Genomic DNA, 21922 nt, shown 5'->3' with positions numbered 1-21922 from the left:
CTGGGTTTGGCTTTCAAAGGGACATTAACAACATGGAGCATGACGATAGAAAGGCAATCAGATCAAAATAGTGGCAAATCTGAGAGGCATGGTTTAATCATCACAGACATATCATCTTCATCGCCATCATTGCTCATGTTTGTACAGCGCTTTAGAGATTACAAAGTAAGTTTTCATGTATGATTTTATCTGGGGAAAATTTGGCTTAAATTGGAATTGTCTTCAAATACCCAAGGGATTGCCCAGTGGGAAAAAAATTAGGCTTCCTCTCTGTGGTTTCCAATTGGTGGGAGTCATAGGGAGATATTTTTCAATTCCACTTGACCATAATTAGAAATTCATAATACCTTAAGTTCTCCCTATTGGTCCAGCCAAATGTAATGTGTAATACAGGTTTAAAAACGCATTTATAATGGATGGATGTTGTTATTGTTAAGTGCCATGGAGTCGATTCTGACCCATAGCTACCCTGTATAGGGTTTCCAAGGAGCAGCTGGTGAGCTTGAACCACTGACGTTGCAGTCCAAGCGATTTTGCAATCTGATGCATTAGCTCACAGTGCTACACCAGGCGCTCCTGATAAAAGATACATAGTTTTCAAATGGCATATAAGTTTCCTAGCAAGACAAAGAACAACCTGATTCTGGTGGTAAAAACTTATCCAAGAAGTTAGAGGCATTTGCTTGGGAGTTTTGACTGAGGTCCTTGATGTTTCTTTAAAAAGTTTTCATTTAGGAAATGAGGTGGAGGTGATAATAGTTACATTTAGTGTGAATCAGCCCCATACCCAGAGCTGTGTTTGTGTCGTGAAAGTGTATGATGACCCTGCCTTTTGCTTTTACATATATCTTTAGGATAGTCTGCATACTTCCTGGCGGTAGCCAGGGTCTCTTACTTCCTTTTAATTCTGAGACATGGCCCTGATGGTGATTTATAAAGGTGTGGCAGACCTGTGTCCTTACCATATCCCAGACAAAATTGGAAAGCCAGTAGATGACAGGCTTCACTCCACTGATGAACTGCAGATGCTTCGCTTTGCTGACCCGCTCCTGGATCAGGAACACAACAAAGCTGGCTGGGACGAAGGACATGGCAAAGATGACACAGATAGAAACAAGGACATCCACTGACGTTGTCATCCTGTAAAGAAAAAGGTAATGAAGATCTGAGGGGCCTTTGCTGAGGATGCATACATCCAGACACAAACTAGTAACACACAAACACACACACACACTCTCTTTCTTTCACACACACAAAGAAATGCTCTCTAACTCACACATACACATAAGTGAATACCCGAAGTTCAGCAGGGGGGCATAGGGGGGAACTGTTCATAAAATTTAAGAAAGAGGTCTGAGAGCGGCCTAAGTGTGGTCACTTTGGTCCCCCGCAACATCCACTGTTCTTGTCCTTGTTTGAGCAATGGAATGTAAACCTTCATATAGAAAGGACTAGTGTGGCTTGAAAACTTAGAACAGAAAGATGGGGGTGGAACTACTCCAATTCACTTTTTCACGATACAAATAAATTTTAAAACTATAATATACAAGAGTGCTGGAATGGATACCAACTACATGCTAGGTAACTGAATTAGCAATTTACATGAATTATCACATTTAACATCATATGCTGGAAAGTTTTAGAGACCAGATTCAATCCCAGATCTCTTATTGCAAAGGCTATACGCTTTTGTATTAGCTCATATTGGCTTTAAACTCAACAAAGAATTCAGAAGACTTAACCAGAAAATAAGTAAAAAAAGTAAATTCAAGAATTAAAAACAACATTAAACTAATAACACATGTTACATTAAGTATAATACAGTGATTTCAAAACACACAAAATTGATTTTAAGCATATGTGTTGGTGAGTTACAGTATTTTAGGATTTTGCTAATATTTTAAATCACTTTTTCTGAATTTACTATGTGTAGTGATTTTTACAAATTTTTGTCATTTCTCATTTTCAGTTCAAGAAACCCTATCAGTCAATTCATAACCTGATCATTTTCTGCCAGAAGTCTGGATCAACTTTTTGTTGTTGTTGCTAAGTGCTGTTGAGTCAATTCTGACTTATAGTGAACCTGCATAAGGTTTCCAAGAAGCCAGCTGATGAGTTTGAACCACTGACCTTGTGGTTAGCTGTTCAATGCTTATCCTGCAGCAGTAACCAGGACTAGGTAGCCATCCCTATGCAGCTATCTCCCAGCTATTCTCAGACAGCCAGATTCATCCTTCCGTCCTCTGATCCATAACTCCCCACATCCATTCAGATGAAGTTAGACTTACAGAGCCACTTCTGAGAGCTGCTGTTTGGTGAGATTCAGAGGGTGATTGAAAGCAGTTATCCCATACTTGTTCGGATTCTCTCCCTTCTGCAGGCTGGCCCGGAGAATGGCATTGTTGATGACATTCAGGAAAGAGCTGATGGCATGCCAGCCCTTGTTGTTAAACCACACCTGGAATAAAGCATACCAGATACAGAATAATCCCCCATACCTGCTCCCGGAATCGACTCCACAGCACATAACCACCACCACCTGCTCCCGGAGGTAAACACGCACACAAAGTATACACATAAATGGGGGTGGGGGGGTTGGGGTGGGGGAGGAATCCTAGTCACATTCCAAGCTAAAATATGATCATCTGAGAGCATGGGAAAGCAATCAGGACAGCCAGGATATAACCTCCTACTGACCCTGTGGCCAGATACACTGCCAAGTACTTTAAATCTTGAGTTCATTTAATCCACACAAACGATTATTGTCCTTCCTTTACAGGTAAGGCAACTGAGGTTTGAGTAGATTAATTAACTTGGTCAAGGTCACAATGGATCCTTGATCTGTCAAGTGGAAAAGCAAATTCTCTTAATCATTATACCCCTTGGTAAAGTCACAAATATGTGCTGTCTGATCAACTTCATCATGAGTTGTTTAAGTACTTTAAGGAATTTAAGGATTATTGCCCAATAATAACCTATTCACACACAGACAGGGCTTTACCTTGACATTATTTTTGGTGTCCAGTCCAGTCATGAACCTTCCCAAGTTACTGAGAAATCGATCTGCAGAACTGTCCTATGAACAACAGAAACTTGACTCAATTGTGATGGGTCACACAGCTAAAGTGCAACATTACGTTTAAACTCTATGGAAAATTGGACAATCCTATGAAAAGCACTATGACTATTATCTTGTTCACTTACATTAAATTTGGAGTCATTGTATAAATGGTCCCTGAGAACCAAGTGACCAGAAATCTAAAGCACTGATATTGCCACACTACTATACTACAAGTCTTAAAAGAATCATAGGGAATTTTGTGATTCAAAGTTCTAAGACTTGGATGCCTGGCTATAACCAGACAGTTAGGACTTCAGAGTGTCCCTTAGGCATCATGACAAGAGTCACAACTACACTGCAGGTACAGCTGTGTCACAGACACGTACAAGCAGAGACACAGACACCAGGACCAGCAATGTTCTGCAAGATCATAGAATCCATGCCATCTAACTCCCCAAATTCTCATTTAAAACAAGAGACTTGGGTTGCAGAGAAATTGAATATTTATCAAATCTTGACGACCAGCCTGTCAACTTAACAAAGAAAATGAATTCATTTCTTATGTTCCCAGAGTGAACATTTTAGGAAGGTATGTCTGAAGTCAGTTTACTTACCACTGGCTAGATTTATAAACTTAGTTATTTGGAGAGCTTTTAAATCTTTGAATTATTTTGCATCTATACTTCCAGCCTTTTAAATATATGATGAATACTCTCAGCTGTTGCAAGATTGCTAAATGCCAATGATGATTTTCTATTCAAAAGCCTTGAAAGGAATGCACTGCTACATGATCAGATTTATCGGCCAACTATCCCCATAAACCAGCAGCCCTGGGACCCATTTTTCTGACATATCTTGGGATGGATACTGTACCTTGGCCAGCTTCAAGTGTTTCTTCACTTGCTTGATGGCATCATTAACTTCTTCACTTGGAGGAAGTGCTTGAGAATTACTGGCACCCAGGGAAAACCCGCCATACCTAAAGAACAGCTTGACATTAAAATACAGACAACCTAATGCACACTGTATTGCTAAGCAGCAGATGCCACGTGTGTGTTCATGCTTCATTTAGAAGAATTTCCTACTCAAAGGAGGTCCAGAGTTAGACTACTGAAAGTTAGACCTTGGCCTCGTCTAATGGATTCCAGCAATTTCTTAACTTGGAGTTAAAATTGGAATTTCTGTCCAATGTGCTAATAGCAGCTAAATGGAGAGGCAATGAGGAGACCTGGGTCTGGCAACACAGAATTGAGACATCTGAAAGAAGAGGGAAAGAATGATCATCTCACAGAGGTCTCTCCTGTCTTGGCAGTTCAAGCCTGAATGTGGGTCTGAAGAGTAAGCAGCCGATGGAGAGGCTGGATGAGTGAGTGTGTGTATGTGTGTGTCTGTGTTGGGGGGGGGGAAGGGGGGACCAGGGGTTGTCACACAGAACTGGCTAGTTAGGCTTTTAGTCAGGCTGTGGCTCATTTCTGGCATGAGGGCCACTGTAGGTGTCTCTGCTCAGAGCTCCATGGCTCCTGGCCCCTCAGGGAAAGGGCCAAGAGGAACTGTAGAAAGTAGTGACAGGAAGCCAGGCTTCTCGATTCCATGAGGCAACCGTATCAGCTATCCCATTTTTCAGGAGGAAAAAATTAGCTTCAAGAATTCTTCCCTTCCTTTTTCTTCCCTAGTTCCACCTGTTCCATCAGATCCCAGTGGGAGGGAACACAAACCAGCGAAAATATACCACTTCAATGCCCATGTTGAAAGATTCCCCCAAGGGAATCTGATGTAGGGTAAAAGTAAAACTAGGTTAAGTTTTCCCAAGACAACAGTCTACTTCTTGTTAAATTCCTAACAACCCACAAGAGATTTCTGAATCTCCTCAAGGAAAATCAGTTTACCAAATATTTTAGAGGCCTCTGGAGTAGCCAGTGGACATCAAAAAAAAACCCTCAAGGCAAAACCCTCCCCCAAGACATGCCTGAGGTAACTCTGACTGAACCCTCCTGTGTCATGCGGGGCCCTTGGGCCTCTGCCCTCTCCACAGTTACGTGTGTGAAGACCAAACAGCCCCCCACACCAACTTCTCATCCAGGATTCCTACATCAAAGTTAGACTCCTAAACTAGAGGAAAACTGAAGGAAGGAGCAGAAAAGACACCAACTTACCTAAATTCATTTACCCAGATCTTGTTCTTTAAGCTACAAAAGAAAAAAAAAAAAAAAACACAAAAATCAGTTCAAAAGGAGTACATATCAAACTAAGGGTTAATAAAAGGACAGAAGTAATCCTATGATCAGAGTGTCATTGTAGGATTCTGCCAGTTGAAAGAAGCTCTAGTCAACATGTCATTTCATCTTTTCACCTTAAAAACATGTATATGAGAATCATGTTTGGATTAAACCAATTTGAAAACCATTTTATAGATCAAGAAATGGTACATATGGCCATAGATAGAAATGTGACTTAAAAATAAATCTTTTTCAATTCAAAGGAACACTTCAAAGATGGATTTCAAAGATGCCTCTTTCTTGAAAAACCACTGCCATTATCTTTTAAGCACAGCCTTGTAATCTCATGTCACTGAGAAATCCTAATGTTGAGGTCCAGCTGACCAAACATACAGAAGGGAAGGAGACCAGAAAGTGAGCAGTAACTACGCATTCATCACTGTGTGGCAATGTTTCAGGAAGCTACATGGCTCTTCCAAGGGTTCATGGTCAAGTCAGGTTGCAGCTTCAGCATAAGTCTCTCACCATGATGTCACAGACTATCGGGGAACCCATCCACAACAAAGAATCCTAAACAGGCCACATGTATCATTTCATATAATCCTCACAACTTTATTATTGAACTTTATAGAAACCTAGCTTTCAAAGAATAATTGGTTGCCCCCTGTCATCAGTGGCAAGATTCAAATCTGAATACAGATTTATCTGCATTCTGAACCAGGCTGCTTCATCTTCTAAGTTGACCCATAATGCCTCTCATCAAATTTTCTACTTTGGAAGACTATATTAAACTTACAATAGACACCAGCAGGCCTAAACCTTGAAGTTTCCCGTCTATTATTTTGAAACCTTTCATTGCTCTAAGCATAATGATAAAGTGCAACTCAAGTTCATGACATAATCACCTTTTGGCTATGATCTGCACGTATGTCTTCACAAGATAATCTGAAATGTTTCTTCCCGTCAGGTTCTGAAGGATGTCCGCAGTGTTCTGTTTTCTCTGTCACCACATAAAAACCAAGCACATGTGTCTTTATGGAGCAGAACTGGGACATTAAACACATCAAGGACTACAGTGACACATGCCCTTCAGTCTAGCACAATGTGACTGGAGTCCTGGTCACACACATTCCACCCCCTGCCCTCCCACATTACTGTTAACCACCATCAAAGGCCTGCTTCATGCTAGCATCGGCATTGGCCATTCACCATGCCAAACCAAGGTCCTCCCCGCAAAATTATCCTAAACAACTAAATATCACACATACTCACAAAAAGCTTTTAGGAAGAAACATTTTTACTATATCTAATGAATTCTTTTATTCACTTTAGTTACACTGATGAACTGATTAGCTGTTTTTCCAAAAAGATGTAATTTGGACAACTTTAAAATTTGCTTGTCTTCAGCCTAAATATGATTATATTTATAAACAGACCGATAACACCAACAAGTCTCTCCCTGAAATTATGCTCAGAAAAATTGGCTCAGAACTCCTTCCCAAACTCAGCATATCTCTAAAATGGTCAAGGTTGACAAGACCTGAAAGCTTTCTGGTCGCATCTCCCTAATTCATCTGAGAATGCAGACCCAGGATAAAGTAGCCTGTTCAAGGCCACCATCTTGTTTGTGGCAGAACTAGCGATGGAAGTTAGGTCTACAGAGTCCCAGCCTGGTACAGCTCCTGAGATATCATTATAATGGGAAAGACCACAGTGTGTCTTTGCCAGGCCAAATTCCTACAGTATTTAGCTTCAGTTTTAATGCAAATAAATCAGTAATCTAGGCTGGCTTTTCAAAATGGAGAGACAAACTAAGTTCCTTTCTGATACAGGAACAATGGTCCAAGCTCCCACCCCTCAAAGACGTACATGCTTTTCCATATGACATAAATCAAGATCAAAACTAAAACAAACCCCATTAACATGATATTTCCTATCTTCCTGCTACCTACACACAAGCTACCGAGGCCCAAGCTGCTCAGGTACACTCTGCAAGTGACTCACTTGTGGAGGAGGCAGCCCCCCTGCCCCTGGGGGACACACGGGTAACATCTTCTTGATTCTGTCACTGCTACACTGGCAGGCAGGGGAGGGGTTCTCCAACGTCCAGTTTCCATTTTGGAAGAGATCCATGATGGTCTGGGGAACTGAAGCAGTGGTCCACTCCTCCTCCCCAACCAAGCAAGGCATATCTCTGCAAAGGGAGGATTTCAAGAAAAGAATCATCTAAGAGGACAATCATCTATTTTCTCTGGAGCACAGGATTAATCACTAAGAGCCAAAAACATGCATCAATTTCCTCACCACTTGGAAAGCACAAATACAATTCCATCTGAATGGCCCCACTACAGCCTTGTTAACTGCAACATCATTTTATAGATCAGGAGGCTGGATCTCAAAGAAGCAAGCCCCAAATGCTCATATACTGAACACCATTCAATTCCATTAAACATCATGCTGCCAACCACCTATCTGTTCACTTGACAAATATTCACTGGGATTTTACTATGTCCTAAACACAAGTGTATGTGTTTGAAACTTTGAGCTGAACAAGACAAAGTACTGGTTCTCATAGAGTTTTCATTCCCATGGAGGAAATAACAAACAAACACTATGATCTTCGTTAACAATAAAGCAAAATAAGAAAAGAGTGACTGGAAAGAAGGTGGGCTAGTTTAGCTAGAATAGACTTCCCTGAGGAGATGATACTACAACTAAGACTTCAATGATCGGAAGAATAAAGACAGGCAGCGACTTTGAACAGAAAGAGCATTATAAGCAGAGGCAACAAAGTTTGCAGGTACAAAAAGTCTTAAAAAGGAATGAGCTTTCTATATATTCAAGGAACAAAGGAAGGTAATGTGGCTGGAAGGCTAAGAGAAATAGGGATGAATAGAAAAGCAACAGCGTGGCAGTGGCCAGATGATGGAAGCTGGGGAAGGGTTTAGATTTTTGATCACTGTATAGGAAGTCAGATGGAGAGTGGAGAATTGGGGCAGTGGAAGAGAGGATGTATGGTGTGTGGGTGGGTTAGGGGACAAGTCCTTGTCTGTGCCAGGTCTAGTGCTTGGGGCATGAAATACTAGGCTATCCGCAATCATCCCAGGAGGCAAAACACAGGCCTTTATCCCTGACTCATGCTCTGAATTATTGTGAGATCTTCAGTCACTTTCCCTTTCTGGACTTACTTTCTCAGCTGGTAAAATAAAAGTATAAAATGATTTGTTTTAACAAATCTTTTCTAGTATCCTTTCTTGTTCTAAAATTTAAAGAACCATTTGTTGTGGTTAAGTGCCATTGAGCCAATTGTGACTCACAGCAACCCTGTATAGGGTTTCAAAGAAGCAGCTCATGGGTTTGAACTGCCAACCTTTTGGTTAGCAGTCCAATGCTTATCCTGCAGTGCCACACCAGGACCATGTTGTTGTCAAGTGTAGTTTCTATATTATTCTTGCATGTGTTAAAAAAAAAAAAAACATCAAATGAACAGTGGAATGCTCTCTGTTCCTTTCTTTTAAGCACCTTCACTAAATGAAAAGATCTAAGTAACACATGATGCCCCATTGAAGCTCACACTCTGAAACCTTCAAAAGATAACAGATTGAGACAGAGTTAAATGTCATGGGTTAAATGACACAATTTGATGGGTTTCCAATCAGATTTCTCGCAGTTCTACCACTTTTTGAAAAGTTAAAATTTGACTTTAAGTAAGAGTTTGCAGAATTCTGGGAGGCCATTCCTCAGGCTGCCTCCACCCAATGTTCAGTGATGCATCAATGCTATGAACCCTTTGATGTCAGGGTAGCTCTGTAAGCAGTAGTTCTTAGCTCAGACCTACAGATCCTACCTAGCCTGGCATCAATCCTTGAGTCCACTGGGTCCAGATGGCCAGTTATATTATCATCTTATTCCATTCTACTATCTCGCCTCCAAAATGTTGCTAAGAAATCTCATTAAAAAAAAAAAAAAATCTTAGGAAATGCAGACAGACTATGTCTGTGTCCCACTGTGCTCATCCTGCTCTTTCGAACCAATACTCACCACTTAGTAAGTTCTAACAAACGTTTACTAACTATTCAACAAGAACTTACAGAGGTCACCATGAATGGAAATCTACTCAACAGCAGATCTGGTTTTTAACAAGTACCCAGTAACTAACCATTTAAAACTCTGCTCACAAATCTTGCATGCATTGTTATCATACTCCTTGGTCTTTGACCTACAAAGGTAACCATCTTCCTGTCTTTAAAAACTGGAATTCACATTTGCTTTCTCCATTCATCCAACAGCTCCCTAACTCTCCAGAATTCCCAAGATCATTGCAAATCAACGGAAAATTCTGCCCGAGATGAGAAACTTGGACCATTTGGGCTAGGATTGGGCTCTCTGATAAGCTCCTTATCTCTCTTCACAATAATTTCCTCATGTTCCTTCACATTTAGAATCATATGAGGATTTCTCTGAATTTATTTATACACTGTCTACTTTTTAAAAAAGAATTTTGGAGGTAAGTATGATAAAAATAGTATGTCAGCTTGCTGTTGAAAGTAAAGGATTTGATGAGCTGACCTGCCTGTCATTGCACTTAGTTACTGGGTTGATGGGAAGGAGAGAAAAGGAGAGCATCTGATCAGTATGTGTAAAGTGCTATTTAGATTAAATATTAATGTTCTAAAACAGTAAACAAACATCTATAACAACTGACTTCAAAGGATGTTAGAAGACTCACGAAATGTTTGCTCCTAAATGACTTGAATATGCTACTTACTATATTGGTTTTAAATATGATTTTAAAAGTAATATTTGATTCAAAGGGCAACTGATGACCATCAAAATGTAGTACAGAGCAGATATATACAGGGTATTTGAAATCACACCAGGAAATAAACACAAGAAGCCAGGAACTGAGGAGGCTCATGGCTAGCATGGTACTTACGGGATTGGATTTCCTTCCATACACCGGGTTCCAAAGCCAGGTTCTGTGGTAAGGGCATTCAAGAGTCTCTGGGTGCCCATGTCCTCAGGAGCATCGTTACTGTAGGAACATGAGAGGTAGTTCATTAAGTCGTGAAACCCAGGAACCTTGAGGTGTAAATGTCCTTGTCAATTAAACACTTTATTAAGCACTTTCTTAAAATAAAATGAGCAAAGTCCAGAATCCATGGACAAGAAATTCAGACTCTGGCCATTTATTTGGCATCAGAACTCCACATCAGGGACTGTATAAATAAATCATTATCTACAAGGGGACTTCAAAAAGTTCATGGAAAAAATGGAATTAAAAGATAAAGGTATTTTTCCATGGACTTTGTGAGGCCTCCTCATATTCATGTGTATGTGTATATACACAAACACATATACATAGAATGTGTATATGTATACACGCACACACACATATGCTATGTGCCAATGAATAGGTTCCAACTCATAGAGACCCTTTATAGGGTTTCGGAAGAGAGACTGCTGGGTTTCAACTGCTAACTTTGTGGTAGCAGTCCAATGCATATCCTATAATGCCACACCAGGGCCCATATAGATGAAACTATTGGCTAAATATTTGCATGGGAAAACAGATAACACAAACAAGGGTGGGCATAGGTCGTAAGCACAAAACAAGTCCATGTTCCACAGTCCTGGGCAATAAAGGGTCAACAACTGGAAAAGCAAAGAATAAAGTAAACCTGGGGTATATGAGTTTACAAAGGAAATGTGGGTTTAGAGAAAAAGGGACCACACACACACACAAAATTCTTCTCCTTAATATCACTGACACACTTCCTAACTACAGATCTTTGAACTGAAGAAAATCCCTGGCTAACAAGATCCAGAAGTCCTTTGTCATTCTGTTTGAAGTACTGGTTTGTTATGAAGCAAGGGATATTTTTTTGTCTAAAGAGCAAACACTAGTTAATATCTACAACTTAAAAGCTCAGAAAATATACATATATGAATTGTACTACACAGAAAATAAAGCATTAGCTTCCTGGAGGCGTTATGCTTTAACAATGTATGGAAGACCTATGACTCAGCTGCAAAGTTAAAACACAGTTATGAAAATCTAAATATAACTTAATTGCAGAAATTTGCAAGAACAGATTATTGTACCTAAAACACATAAGCCTATCCCTGACAACAGCAGTGTAAACAAGAGACAAAAATGAAGCAACTGAGAACTGGCCTATCACTAAAGGTTTGTTCTCTGTTATTCTTTGCATCTAGTATTAGTCTGCGTTGGGACCTTAGTCATACCCCATAAACCCATATTCCACTCTGTAATTCTTGATTCCATCACCTCCCCCTGGTCCTCAGCAGAATGAATGCCTTTGATCTCCCTGAGCTCTCCCCTCTCCTTGGGTGCAGGACACACACATACCTGACAAACGTGTACTGCTCACTGTACATCCAGGGCTGAAGTTCCAGGCTGGGGTACTTGCCAAAAGGTGGTACAATCAAGCTGAACACCAGGGCAATGCACACAAACACAGCTGGCAGCACAATCTGTAACCGAGAAGAAAAGGGAAGGAAGACGGCACAAGAGAGACAAGTGTTAGAAAGAAGGCCATGTCCCTATGAGGCTAGCTAACTTCTCGGGCCCACCAGCACAGGACGGAAGAGTCTGGGTCCACATTCAAGCTTCCCTAAAACGTTTTTGTTTTGTTTTGTTTTGTTTTGTTTTACTGTGTTGTTGAGAATACACACAGAAAAAAATATACACCAACTCAACAGTTTCTACATGTATAATTTAGTGACACTGACTATATTCTTCAACTTGTGTAACCCTTCGCACCTTTCTCTTCTGAGCTGTGTCTCCCTTGGTAACATAAAATCACCGCCTTATCTAAAGTTCCTAGCCTCTCCAGGGACTGTTGTCAATTTAATCACACATAGTACTTAAAAGAGCATAATGTTCAGGACCAGGCTTGCTAACTATTTTAACTAAACTATCACTCAATTTTCAGAAGACTTCAGGGGATATTGTTGCTTAAAGCTTAAAGATTATCTCAGAACAATCCTTCCAAAGGTTCATCCATCCTTCGTATTTCCGAAAAGTCTGGAGTCCATATGACTTTGAAATTCCCTTCTGCATTTTTCTCCTTTTGATTAAGATTCTTCCATGGAATATTTGATCAAAACTATTTACTAATGGTAGACAGGCACCATTCAGTTCTTCTGGTCTCATGGCAAAGGAGGCTGTTGTTCATGAAGACAATCAGCTACACAATTCCATATCGTCCTCCTATTCTTGATTTTCCTTCTACCTCTGTTGCCCTAGGTGAACTGAGACTAAGTGTTGTGCCTTGGATGGCCACATGTAAGCTTTTACGACCCCAAGCACTATGCAGTACACTAAGGTGAAATAGAAGCACTAAACGTGTCAGTAAATCTCTTAACTGGGCTGCCCCATTAACCCATGAATTTAAACCACTATGGAGTCTTGGTGTGGTGGTGTAGAATAAGCACTTGACTGCTAACCACAGGGTAAGCAATTCAAACCCACCAGCTGTTCCTCCGTCATTATGAGTAAGAACTGACTCGATGGCACTTAACAACAACAAACCACCATACCCTATCAAGGAACCGAATGCCATGGGTATCGGGGCTATGTTTGCTTCATAGAATTCCTTCACTATCTTTTGTAAGAATTTAAATAGTATTGCTGTCAATTCTTCTTTGAATATTTGATAGAATTCCTCAGTAAAACCATCTGGTTCAGGGCTACTTTTGTTATTGTTGGAAGGTTTTATATCTAATCTCTTCACTTGTTATGGGTTTACAGAACTTTCTATTTCCTCTTGAGTCAGTATGGGTAGGTTTTCCACACACCTAAGAATTTGTCCATTTCATCTGGATTATCTAGTTTGCACAACATTCCATCATTAAGTCTCTTTATTTCTTTCTGGTCAGGCGTACTGCTGCCTCTTTCCATTTTATTTTGGCTGTTTGCATCTTTTCTTTTCTTTGTTAGTCTAGCTAATGGTTTGTCAATCTTATTGACCTTTGCAAAGAAACAACTTATAGTTTAAGTGATATTCTCTCTGTTGTTTTTCTGCTTTCGATTTTATTTATTTATGCTCTGATCTTTTGTTATTCTTTTCTTCTGGTAGGTTTAGGCTTAGTTTGCCCTTCTCTTTCTAGTTCCTGGAGTTACTGAAGTAGGCGTTCGTTTGAACTCTTCCTTCTTTTCTATGTAGGAACTTATTGCTGCAACTTTGCCTCTGAGTACCGTCTTAGCTGCATCCCATTAGTTTTGATATGTCATGCTTTCATTTTCATTTGACTTTAAGCAATTTGTGATTTCACTTTTGATTTCTTCTTCAATCTATCGGTTGTTTAATAATGTGTCAGTTAACTTTCCACATGTTTGTGTATTTTCCAAGTTATTTTCTGTTATTGCTGTCTAATGTCTCTCCATGGCAGACAGAGAAAATACTTTGTAAGATTCCAATCTTTTAAACTGTATCAAGATTTGTTTTGTAACCCAAAATGTGGTCTACCTTGGAGAATGGTCCTTGTGCTGTGGAGTAGAATGTCTACTATGCTGTTTTGAAGTGGAATATTCTGTATTATCTGTTAAGTCACTTGGTTTATAATACCATTGAGGTCCTGTTTCCTTGTTAATCTTTCTACATGTTCTGTCCAACATTGAAATCAGTGTATCTGTCTCCAACTATTACTGTGGCGCTAAGTACTTTTCCCTTCCAGTCTGTCAGTGTTTGCTTTATATATTTAAGATGCCCCAATGTTGGATACATGTATTTTACTGACCCTTTCATCACTATACGATGTCCAACTTTATCTCTTCTGATAGATTTTGAATTAAAGACTACTTCGTCTGATATTAAGATTGTTACCTTAGTTTTCTTTTGGTCATTATTTCCATTCATTTTTCAAGTTCTTTGTGTCCTTGAGTTTCAGAATGTCTCTTTTAAACAGCATAGAGTTGTTTGTATCTGTTCTTTCACTTTCTACCTTTTGATTGGAGCACTTAGTCCATTTACATTTCCTGTAATCATTGCAGGATAAGCACTTGACTACTAACTACAAGGTTGTTAGTTCAAATCCATCAGCTGCTTCACAGGAGAAAGATGTGGCTTTCTACTCCCGTAGAGACTTACAGCCTTGGAAACTCTATATAGGGCCACTATAAATTGAAATTGACTCACTGACAGTGGGTAGTTACTGATCAGTAAGAAGTGACTTACTTCTGTAAGTATTTTCTTAGCGGTTACCATGAATATTAAGGAGCTCTGGTAGCACAGTGGTTACGAATAGGGCTGCGAACCCCAAGGTCAGCAGTTCGAAACTACCAGCTACTCCATGGGAGACAGATGAGGCTTTCTGCTCCCATGAAGATTTATAGCCTCGGAAACCCTGTTCAGGGTTGCTATGGGTTGGAACCGACTTGATGGCACTTAAAACAACAACAACAACAGCCATGAATATTACATTTAAGAGCCAGAGACTAAATTCTGGTCTGTGTCTATTACAAGTGTGCCTGTATGGATTAATTTCTTTTCTGGCCTCAGGTTTTTTATTTGTAATTTGAGGACTGAGACTATTGGATCTATTCGGTCCTCACACTCTGATAATACCAACTCTACAGTAATGGCACTATGGGAAGAAAACAGCAATCAGTTTCCTATTCCTGCCTCAGCAAGCTTAATTATCTTTGAACCTCCTCAAACTTTCCACCTGTACCTTCTCCAAAAAAAATAACTTGTTTATGCCTCCTAAGTAAACTTGAAGCTCCTTCCACTTATTGTTGAGAAACATAGCACTGAAAAAGCTTGAAGATTCTAACAATGCCTCTGGTTTTAGTATTCTAGAGTTTTGATGCAAAAATGACCATTTAATGAGTAACTCTATGGAACGGTACTGTAATGAGAATTACCTAATTTCATTCTCACTGAACTCTAAGTTGCTGTTAAGTGCCGTCGAGTCAATTCCGACTCATTAGGGACCCTGTATAAAAGGTTGAACTGTTGATCTTGCACTTAGCAGTCCAGTGTTTATCCTGCAGACTACAAGTAGTCTTAATCATTATTATCAATGTATAATCAAAGTAAGGTTCAGAGTGACTAAGTAACTTTCCCAATGTCATACAGCTAACGACTATCAAAGCCAGACTTCAAATTGCAGAAGGCCTGCTCTAAACTCATGCTCTTCCTATTACCTGCACAGTCCACACAGAAAAATCTGCATAAACCTTTCTCTGTCCTTCTTGGTTTTATAGAGTAAAATAATTTCTCTTTCCTAACCAAGTGAATCTTCATGCCAACTCTGACAAATAGGCAATAGTGTAACTATCCTTCTCTTTGCCGCTTACATTTATAATTCTCTGGCTAATGTTTCTATCAGTTTACAGTTAAACATCAGTTCAGAGAAAAATCAAGTTTCCAATAAATTAATATGTCAAGTGCACCTGGGCATAACATCTTTCATGGTGTAAGAGTTGAATTTATCTGGCTAGTTTGTCTAAACTTTGTCCTTGTTTACATATTAAATTAAACAATTAAAACTAACACCCAAAGCACTCTTTTGTAACTCTCACAACAACCCTATCTCACAGATACTATTATTATCCCCATTTTACAGATGTGGATATTGTGGAACAAAGAAGTAACTTGCCAGCAGATAAATAACTGACAAGGAGCAGAAGTGGAATAGAAATATGAGAGGGCTTCAAAAAGTCTGCAAAAAAAATGGAATGAAAAGATAATGGAAATTTTCCACAAACTTTCTCAAGCCTCTTTATACAGATAATCTGGGCCCCGACATCCATTTCATAACAGCAATGGTGACGTAGCCAGCAGACCATTCATGGAGCCCAAATTCCTGGCCTTAACCATCACTTCTCACCTGAGCAAAGAATCCCTTCCGACTCCTCTTGGCAATCAGTAACCTCTTCCACAAAAGGGCCACAAACTGCTGCTGCGTGAGTTTCCAGCCTTTCACTTGGTAAGAGCCTTTGCCGTCCATCCCGCTGAGCAGGTCTGTCTCTCTAGATTCTGCAAGAAACCAACACTGAAGGCCGCCTACCATTTTAAGCATTTTCCACATTGCCATCCCCCATCCTCCACAAACTACTGCCTTCACTTCCTGTCTGAGAAGAGCAAAATACAAGGGATCTTGAGACAACTAAAGACGTGTTCACACATACCTGAGTATCATATCAAGTTACTCAGATCAATCAAGTCAGCCTCAATGTCTAAGTAAACATTTTAGGAGAACATGCCATGGCCATTTGTCTCCCATCTATGATGTTTTTTAGTAAAAAATGTAAACATATGTCAAATGCTAAGTACTGACAATGCCATCAAGGAGAACATTAGAGCTGCATACTCACATGACAAATGACTGGGAGGACAAGAAACAATTCACTTCCTCAAAATGTTACAGAAGTCCTGTCTTCAACTAATGATGCCTAACTGACATAGTTTGGAAATATCAATATTCCGCGCCTCCCCTCTTTATTCCAGTCAAACACATTGGGAATCACACATCCCAAATATCTAAGCCCAAGGGTATAATTAACTATAGAAACAAATTTATCTCTCTGACTCTTTCAAAGCCATTCATCCATTCAACAAATATTTATTCAACCATTAAAACCTCTAATGTACATAAGGAACAGGGACTCTCCAGAAAAGAGAATAAGTAAATGAGTTCCAAGGGATGAGGGCGCCATCTTTTCATGTGCATCTTAGGAAGGAAGTGATGAGAATGGATGCTTTCAAGTGTGACATACATTTAACTCTAGAAAAGGGAAAGTGGTTTTTCTTATTTCCTACTTCCCTCTGTGTCCTGGAGGGATCTATCATTCTGGCCAAAGAACACCACCAAGACAAAACACATGAGACGAACACAGAAAATCATTCTAAAATAATGGTGTGCAGATCTTGCCCAAACGGACCTGGGTCTATGTCGGAATCATTGGGGTCCACAGCATCATCTTCTGTGAATGGGCGAAGACAGCTCTGCCTGTCCCCAAAGGCCCGTCTGTTCCGTCTTGCTGGCAAAGTGCCATCTGAAGGCCAGGGGAAAGAATTCCATATTTAATTTTATATTTAACGAAACAAACCCTTCCCATTTGTTGTAAACCTATACCCTAAAAACGAGACTGGAACAGAACCACTCAAAAAGGAAACACAAACACTGGTGATCTCAGGCAGCCTGCAGGGGGCGATTCCCAGAGAGTGTGCAGCCACCCCTAGAGGGTTACCTGAGGTCTCCGCATCCACTCCACTCTCCTCAGCCACTTTGAGGAAGATCTGAAAAGTAAGAGCAGGCAAGACCATTATAAGTACTGACCTTATGAAAGAAGCCATCACTGCCATGGTTATTACATTATTGAATGGCTTGTTAGCCCCTTAAGACAAAGAAACTAGAAGCCACATTTATTAATAGCACTTTGTCAGAGTCACTTGGGAGAGAAGCTGCTTTTGCCAGAGAACATTTCTTCCTCAGTGCTGAGAGCTATCAATCCAGATAATCATTTTCAAATTAAAGCTGTGACATGAGGACACAGCAGCAGCAGACATTTGCTCTGAACCTACAGGGAACATGTCAAGTGGCTACTTGCAGTCTGTGGCCTCAGATCTGTGAGTGGGTTAGCGCTGTGGTAAGTTATTTTAAGGTGGAGTGAGCAGGAGGCAATGACTTCCCCATCACTGGAAATGTTCAAGAGCGATATTAGGGCAGGGATTCAAACACTAGGGAATCTGAACTGACCGCTAGTCTATAGACCACGAGGCTAGATGCATAAAAGTCACCTAGGAAGCACTCAGGAGTCCCAGTGTTGGCGCTGTAAGAAAAAGACTAGATTGCAAAGTCAGCGATTCAAATCCATCAGCGGCTCTTTGGAAACCCTATACAGGGTCACTATGAGTCGGAATTGATTTAACAGTACTTACAACAACACTCGATGGCACTTAACAACAACAACAACAACAACAACAATAGGAAACACGCAATATAAACACAGACTCCACAAGCCCTACCATCAGAAATTCTGATTCAAAGGCCCTGGAGTTGAGTTGTAAAAATTTTATTGCCTATACAATGCCTCAGATGGTTCTGCTGCACAGTCAGGCTTGGGACCCACTGGGCCAGACAACTTGTCTATCCCTCCCAGCCCAAGAACCTGTGGTACTATGTCTCTAAAACAGGGGAATATCTGGCCCTGCCAAGGCAACCACACTTTCAGCTATCACATTGTTGTTGTTGTTGTTAAGTGCCGTTGAGTCGGTTCTGACCCATAGCGACCCTGTATAGGGTTTCCAAGGAGCAGCTGATGAGCTTGAACCACCGATCTTGCAGTTCAAACAACTTTGCTGTCTGACGCATTAGCCCACAGCGCCACACCAGGACTCCAGCCAACACATTAAGGGTGAGTTAATTAAATGTTTGACCAAATATAGCTGGCTAATTAATTTTTTAAGTTGATAATTTTGTATGACTTACTAATGACGTTATAAATTTTGGCAGAAAAAAGGGCACCCCACTCCTGCTATAAAGGGAGGCACTGCTGAACAATGAAGAGAATGTGGGTGTTGAAGTCCCCCAAACCTGGTTCTGAATCCCAGTATCTCAGGGTGTCAAGTTTCTCATCTTCCTATGCGGACCAAATGAGGTTACAATGATTATTTTGAAAACAGCAACAACAAAATACTCTAAGCCTCCATATCTTACACAAACATATTTTCCATACATTTCGGTCATGTCCCATGCACAGTCAAGTTGATCCCTGGCCATAACAAGTATACAAGTGAACAATCTTGATACTTCATTTTCTGCCATCTCCTAATACAACCCTAAAGAGTATGGGTCTCCAACATAACACAGACGTCAATCACCTGAGGATGCAATAAGCAGATCCATGGTGATCCTGTTCCCAGCAGTAATGCAGGCTATGTGCCTGGCCTTGGGATTGCTGGCAATGCCATACTCAGACACTTAGCCACTTCACTTACTTCTTCCAGGGTGGTCTCTGAGATGCCATAACTGGAGATGCCTAGGTCTGAGAGCCGGTCGTCAATCTCATGGAAGAGTTCTACGAAGGCTCCCTCTTTAGCAGCTTCATAGGGCAGCACGTAGGTCAGCTCATGTCCAATGTCTTCCACCAGCCGGGCCTCGGCCACATGCTTCCTGATGAGGTTGGAGATAGCGGAGACATCTGTAGGGACGAAAGCACAAGGACAGCTCAGCCAGTCAGAGGCCACAAGGCAAGAGTCAGCCAGTCCCTGCAGTCTCCCTTTGCCTGCATTCCAAAAGCATGCTGCTCTTCAACTACACCTGCCCCAGATGGTTAGGTCATTCTGCATGTTGACCTTTGGCCTGAGAGTTCCTGGGGGCAAGAACTATGTCTTGTTTACCTTTGTATTACCATAGTCAGATGCACTGTAGGTACTCAATGCATGAAAATGGATGAATGCATCAACCAGTGAATAACATTCTAAGGCTGATGGTTTGATGTCTAGTGTTGCAACTCCAGATATCATCAATGAGAAATGAGAGCAAAGGAGCCTTAACAGAGTCTTCACTCTTGCCTAAATTTTTAAAGGAAACGGCCTCTACCTCAAAAAAGGTTCATCACGCAGTTCAAGAAAGCAGAAATCTTCTTGGAAAAAGTCAGCCTTTAGGACTAGGCAAAAATAGTGAAGGTTTCTGGGTGAAGGTTTCTGTTACACATATGCTACACTAGCCTAGAGCACACATCTCCTGAGGAAAATCTGAATCTTGTGCCTCATCTCTTGGGCTGTCTTCCCATCTTTAGGTACTGAGCTCAAATCCCACCCCACTGGCTTGGCCCTCAGTCCATCAGTGTCCAGACAGACTCACTCCCTTCAGAGCTCCTCCAAAGCTTCCCATGTATCAGCAATCTGGGAAACTGCCGCCCTGCCAGCTCCCAGAGCAAGCCCCAGACTCCCCAGCAAGCATTAGGCCAATCCTGCCCCCAAGCGGCACCTGCTCCCACAGCCACCCAGCCCCAGCCCAGCAGCAAACCTTGAGTCAGCACCACCAGCCTCTGCACCTCTCCTCCTCCGCCTCCACTCTGCCCAACTGGGTGTAGCTCAGGCACCACCTGAATAAGAAACCCCACAGTCCTTACCGATGGTCAGCGTGTCACTTTCATGGTCGCTGCCCAGGCCAGCATCAGAACTGCTCTGAGAAACACTGTCCTCCTGATGGCAAAGAAGGAGGTGAGAAGGTGTAAGGGACCGAGCAAAGGTACAGCTGCCACCACCTTTGCTGGAGAGAGTTTCCAAGGGGCTCTGTCTCATAAGAAAGAGCAAAAAGATTCTCCTATCAGGCATGCAACTGAGCAGCGTGGCTTCCGTGGCCACTGCTCACCATGGGTCTGCTTGGTGAGCAGCCTAGCCTCCTGGGGCTGACAAGCAGAGCTGTTAATAGAATGGTGCACCCCGTGATGAAGGATGCAACCAGACATTTGCTGTCTCGGGCCTGCCCAGTTGGCTTGTTCAGTGCGTCTCAGGCTTACTGTGTTCAAGTCACCTAGGGACCTTGTTCAGTTGTAGGTTCTGACTCAGTAGGTCTGATTTGGGACCCAAGTTCCTGCATTTTTAACAAGACCACGTTACTCTTTGAGTAACAAGGGGCCTGTTTAAATGTAAATGAGTAGATGGGAGTTCAAGGTTGGGAATGTAGAGATTTTAGGATGTCAGTGAAAGAGGATTTTAATGTCACACAGACAGAGTGGTGTCACTGGCTTAACACCTTGACAGACCTCAGTCATGCTCTGGCACATAGGAGAGCACACCTGGCATGACCGTTGTTCTTTACCTGCTGAGTGACCTTGAACAAGCTGCCAAATGTCTCTGAGCTTCGCTTCCCTCATCTGGGATTAAGGGTTACATACCTCCTCCCCAGGATTGCTCTAAGTTTTCAGTGAGATGACAGATGTAAAAACCACTTTGTAAATGTTAAAATTCTATAAAAAAAGAACTATCATTACTATTTTATTTTATGCTTGGAGTCTATTAGAATGAATGCCTGGCTTAATCACTATTTGTTGTTTTGTAGTTTAAAAGGTAGGACCAATGAGATTTAAAAAAGATTTAAAGAGGCCATGAGCAAGAATGGCTGGGCATTCGGCCATGGCTCCTAATTCTTGTCAAATCTCTTTTCTTTGACATAATTAAGTCCTCTGAAGACCTTCGCATCACTCAGCGTGCTTTGTTTGGGGCTGCGGGTGGAAGTGGACTCAACAGAGACAATGCAATGAACTCCAAAGAGTCCACAGAGCAGGGAGATGGCTGGCCTCAGCGTGGCAGGCTGGGGTAAAGGTAGACACACTAGAACAACCAGTGAAATCTAACTCCCCAGGCCCACCACCAGCCCAGCACTGGTCTGCAACTCACCTTTTTCAGGTATGACACAGTGCTGCTGCTATTTCTGCAGGAACTGAGGGAGGATTCGACATCCTTCTTGACCAAAGTCAGGTAGTAGCCTGTTCCCAGCTGGTTCTTCAGGAACAGCGAGGAGCCCACACAGCACAGCTTCCCATGGGAAATGATGGCAATCCTGTCCCCTAGAATGTCAGCTTCATCCATGTGGTGTGTGGAGAGAATAATGGTACGGCCTGCCAGGCAAACACAAGGACATGGACAGATGAGGCCTGTTG

At 41.4% G+C, this 21922-nt stretch overlaps 1 protein-coding gene across 2 annotated transcripts in view; it reads right to left on the bottom strand.

Annotated features, from left to right (window-relative positions):
* ABCA1 (ATP-binding cassette, sub-family A (ABC1), member 1) overlaps window positions 1-21922 on the bottom strand; it is a 125761-nt gene that overhangs the window by 17848 nt on the left and 85991 nt on the right. For both annotated transcript variants that reach the window (XM_006864701.1, XM_006864702.1), the window contains exons 22-36: window positions 21660-21880; window positions 20390-20462; window positions 19251-19453; window positions 17501-17549; window positions 17192-17305; window positions 16138-16286; window positions 11651-11775; window positions 10214-10312; window positions 7282-7471; window positions 6183-6277; window positions 5215-5247; window positions 3935-4040; window positions 3002-3076; window positions 2289-2458; window positions 963-1140 (exon numbers count right to left, since the gene is read on the bottom strand). In XM_006864701.1, coding sequence (XP_006864763.1) covers window positions 963-1140; window positions 2289-2458; window positions 3002-3076; window positions 3935-4040; window positions 5215-5247; window positions 6183-6277; window positions 7282-7471; window positions 10214-10312; window positions 11651-11775; window positions 16138-16286; window positions 17192-17305; window positions 17501-17549; window positions 19251-19453; window positions 20390-20462; window positions 21660-21880 — 1880 coding nt within the window. The remainder of the gene's footprint in view (window positions 1-962; window positions 1141-2288; window positions 2459-3001; window positions 3077-3934; window positions 4041-5214; window positions 5248-6182; window positions 6278-7281; window positions 7472-10213; window positions 10313-11650; window positions 11776-16137; window positions 16287-17191; window positions 17306-17500; window positions 17550-19250; window positions 19454-20389; window positions 20463-21659; window positions 21881-21922) is intronic.

Source organism: Chrysochloris asiatica, unplaced genomic scaffold (genome assembly GCF_000296735.1).
Source record: "Chrysochloris asiatica unplaced genomic scaffold, ChrAsi1.0 scaffold00069, whole genome shotgun sequence".
In the NCBI taxonomy this organism is placed as follows: Eukaryota; Metazoa; Chordata; class Mammalia; order Afrosoricida; family Chrysochloridae; genus Chrysochloris; species Chrysochloris asiatica.
Note: the sequence above shows the minus strand (reverse complement) of the source record. Positions and strands in the feature narration are given on the sequence as shown.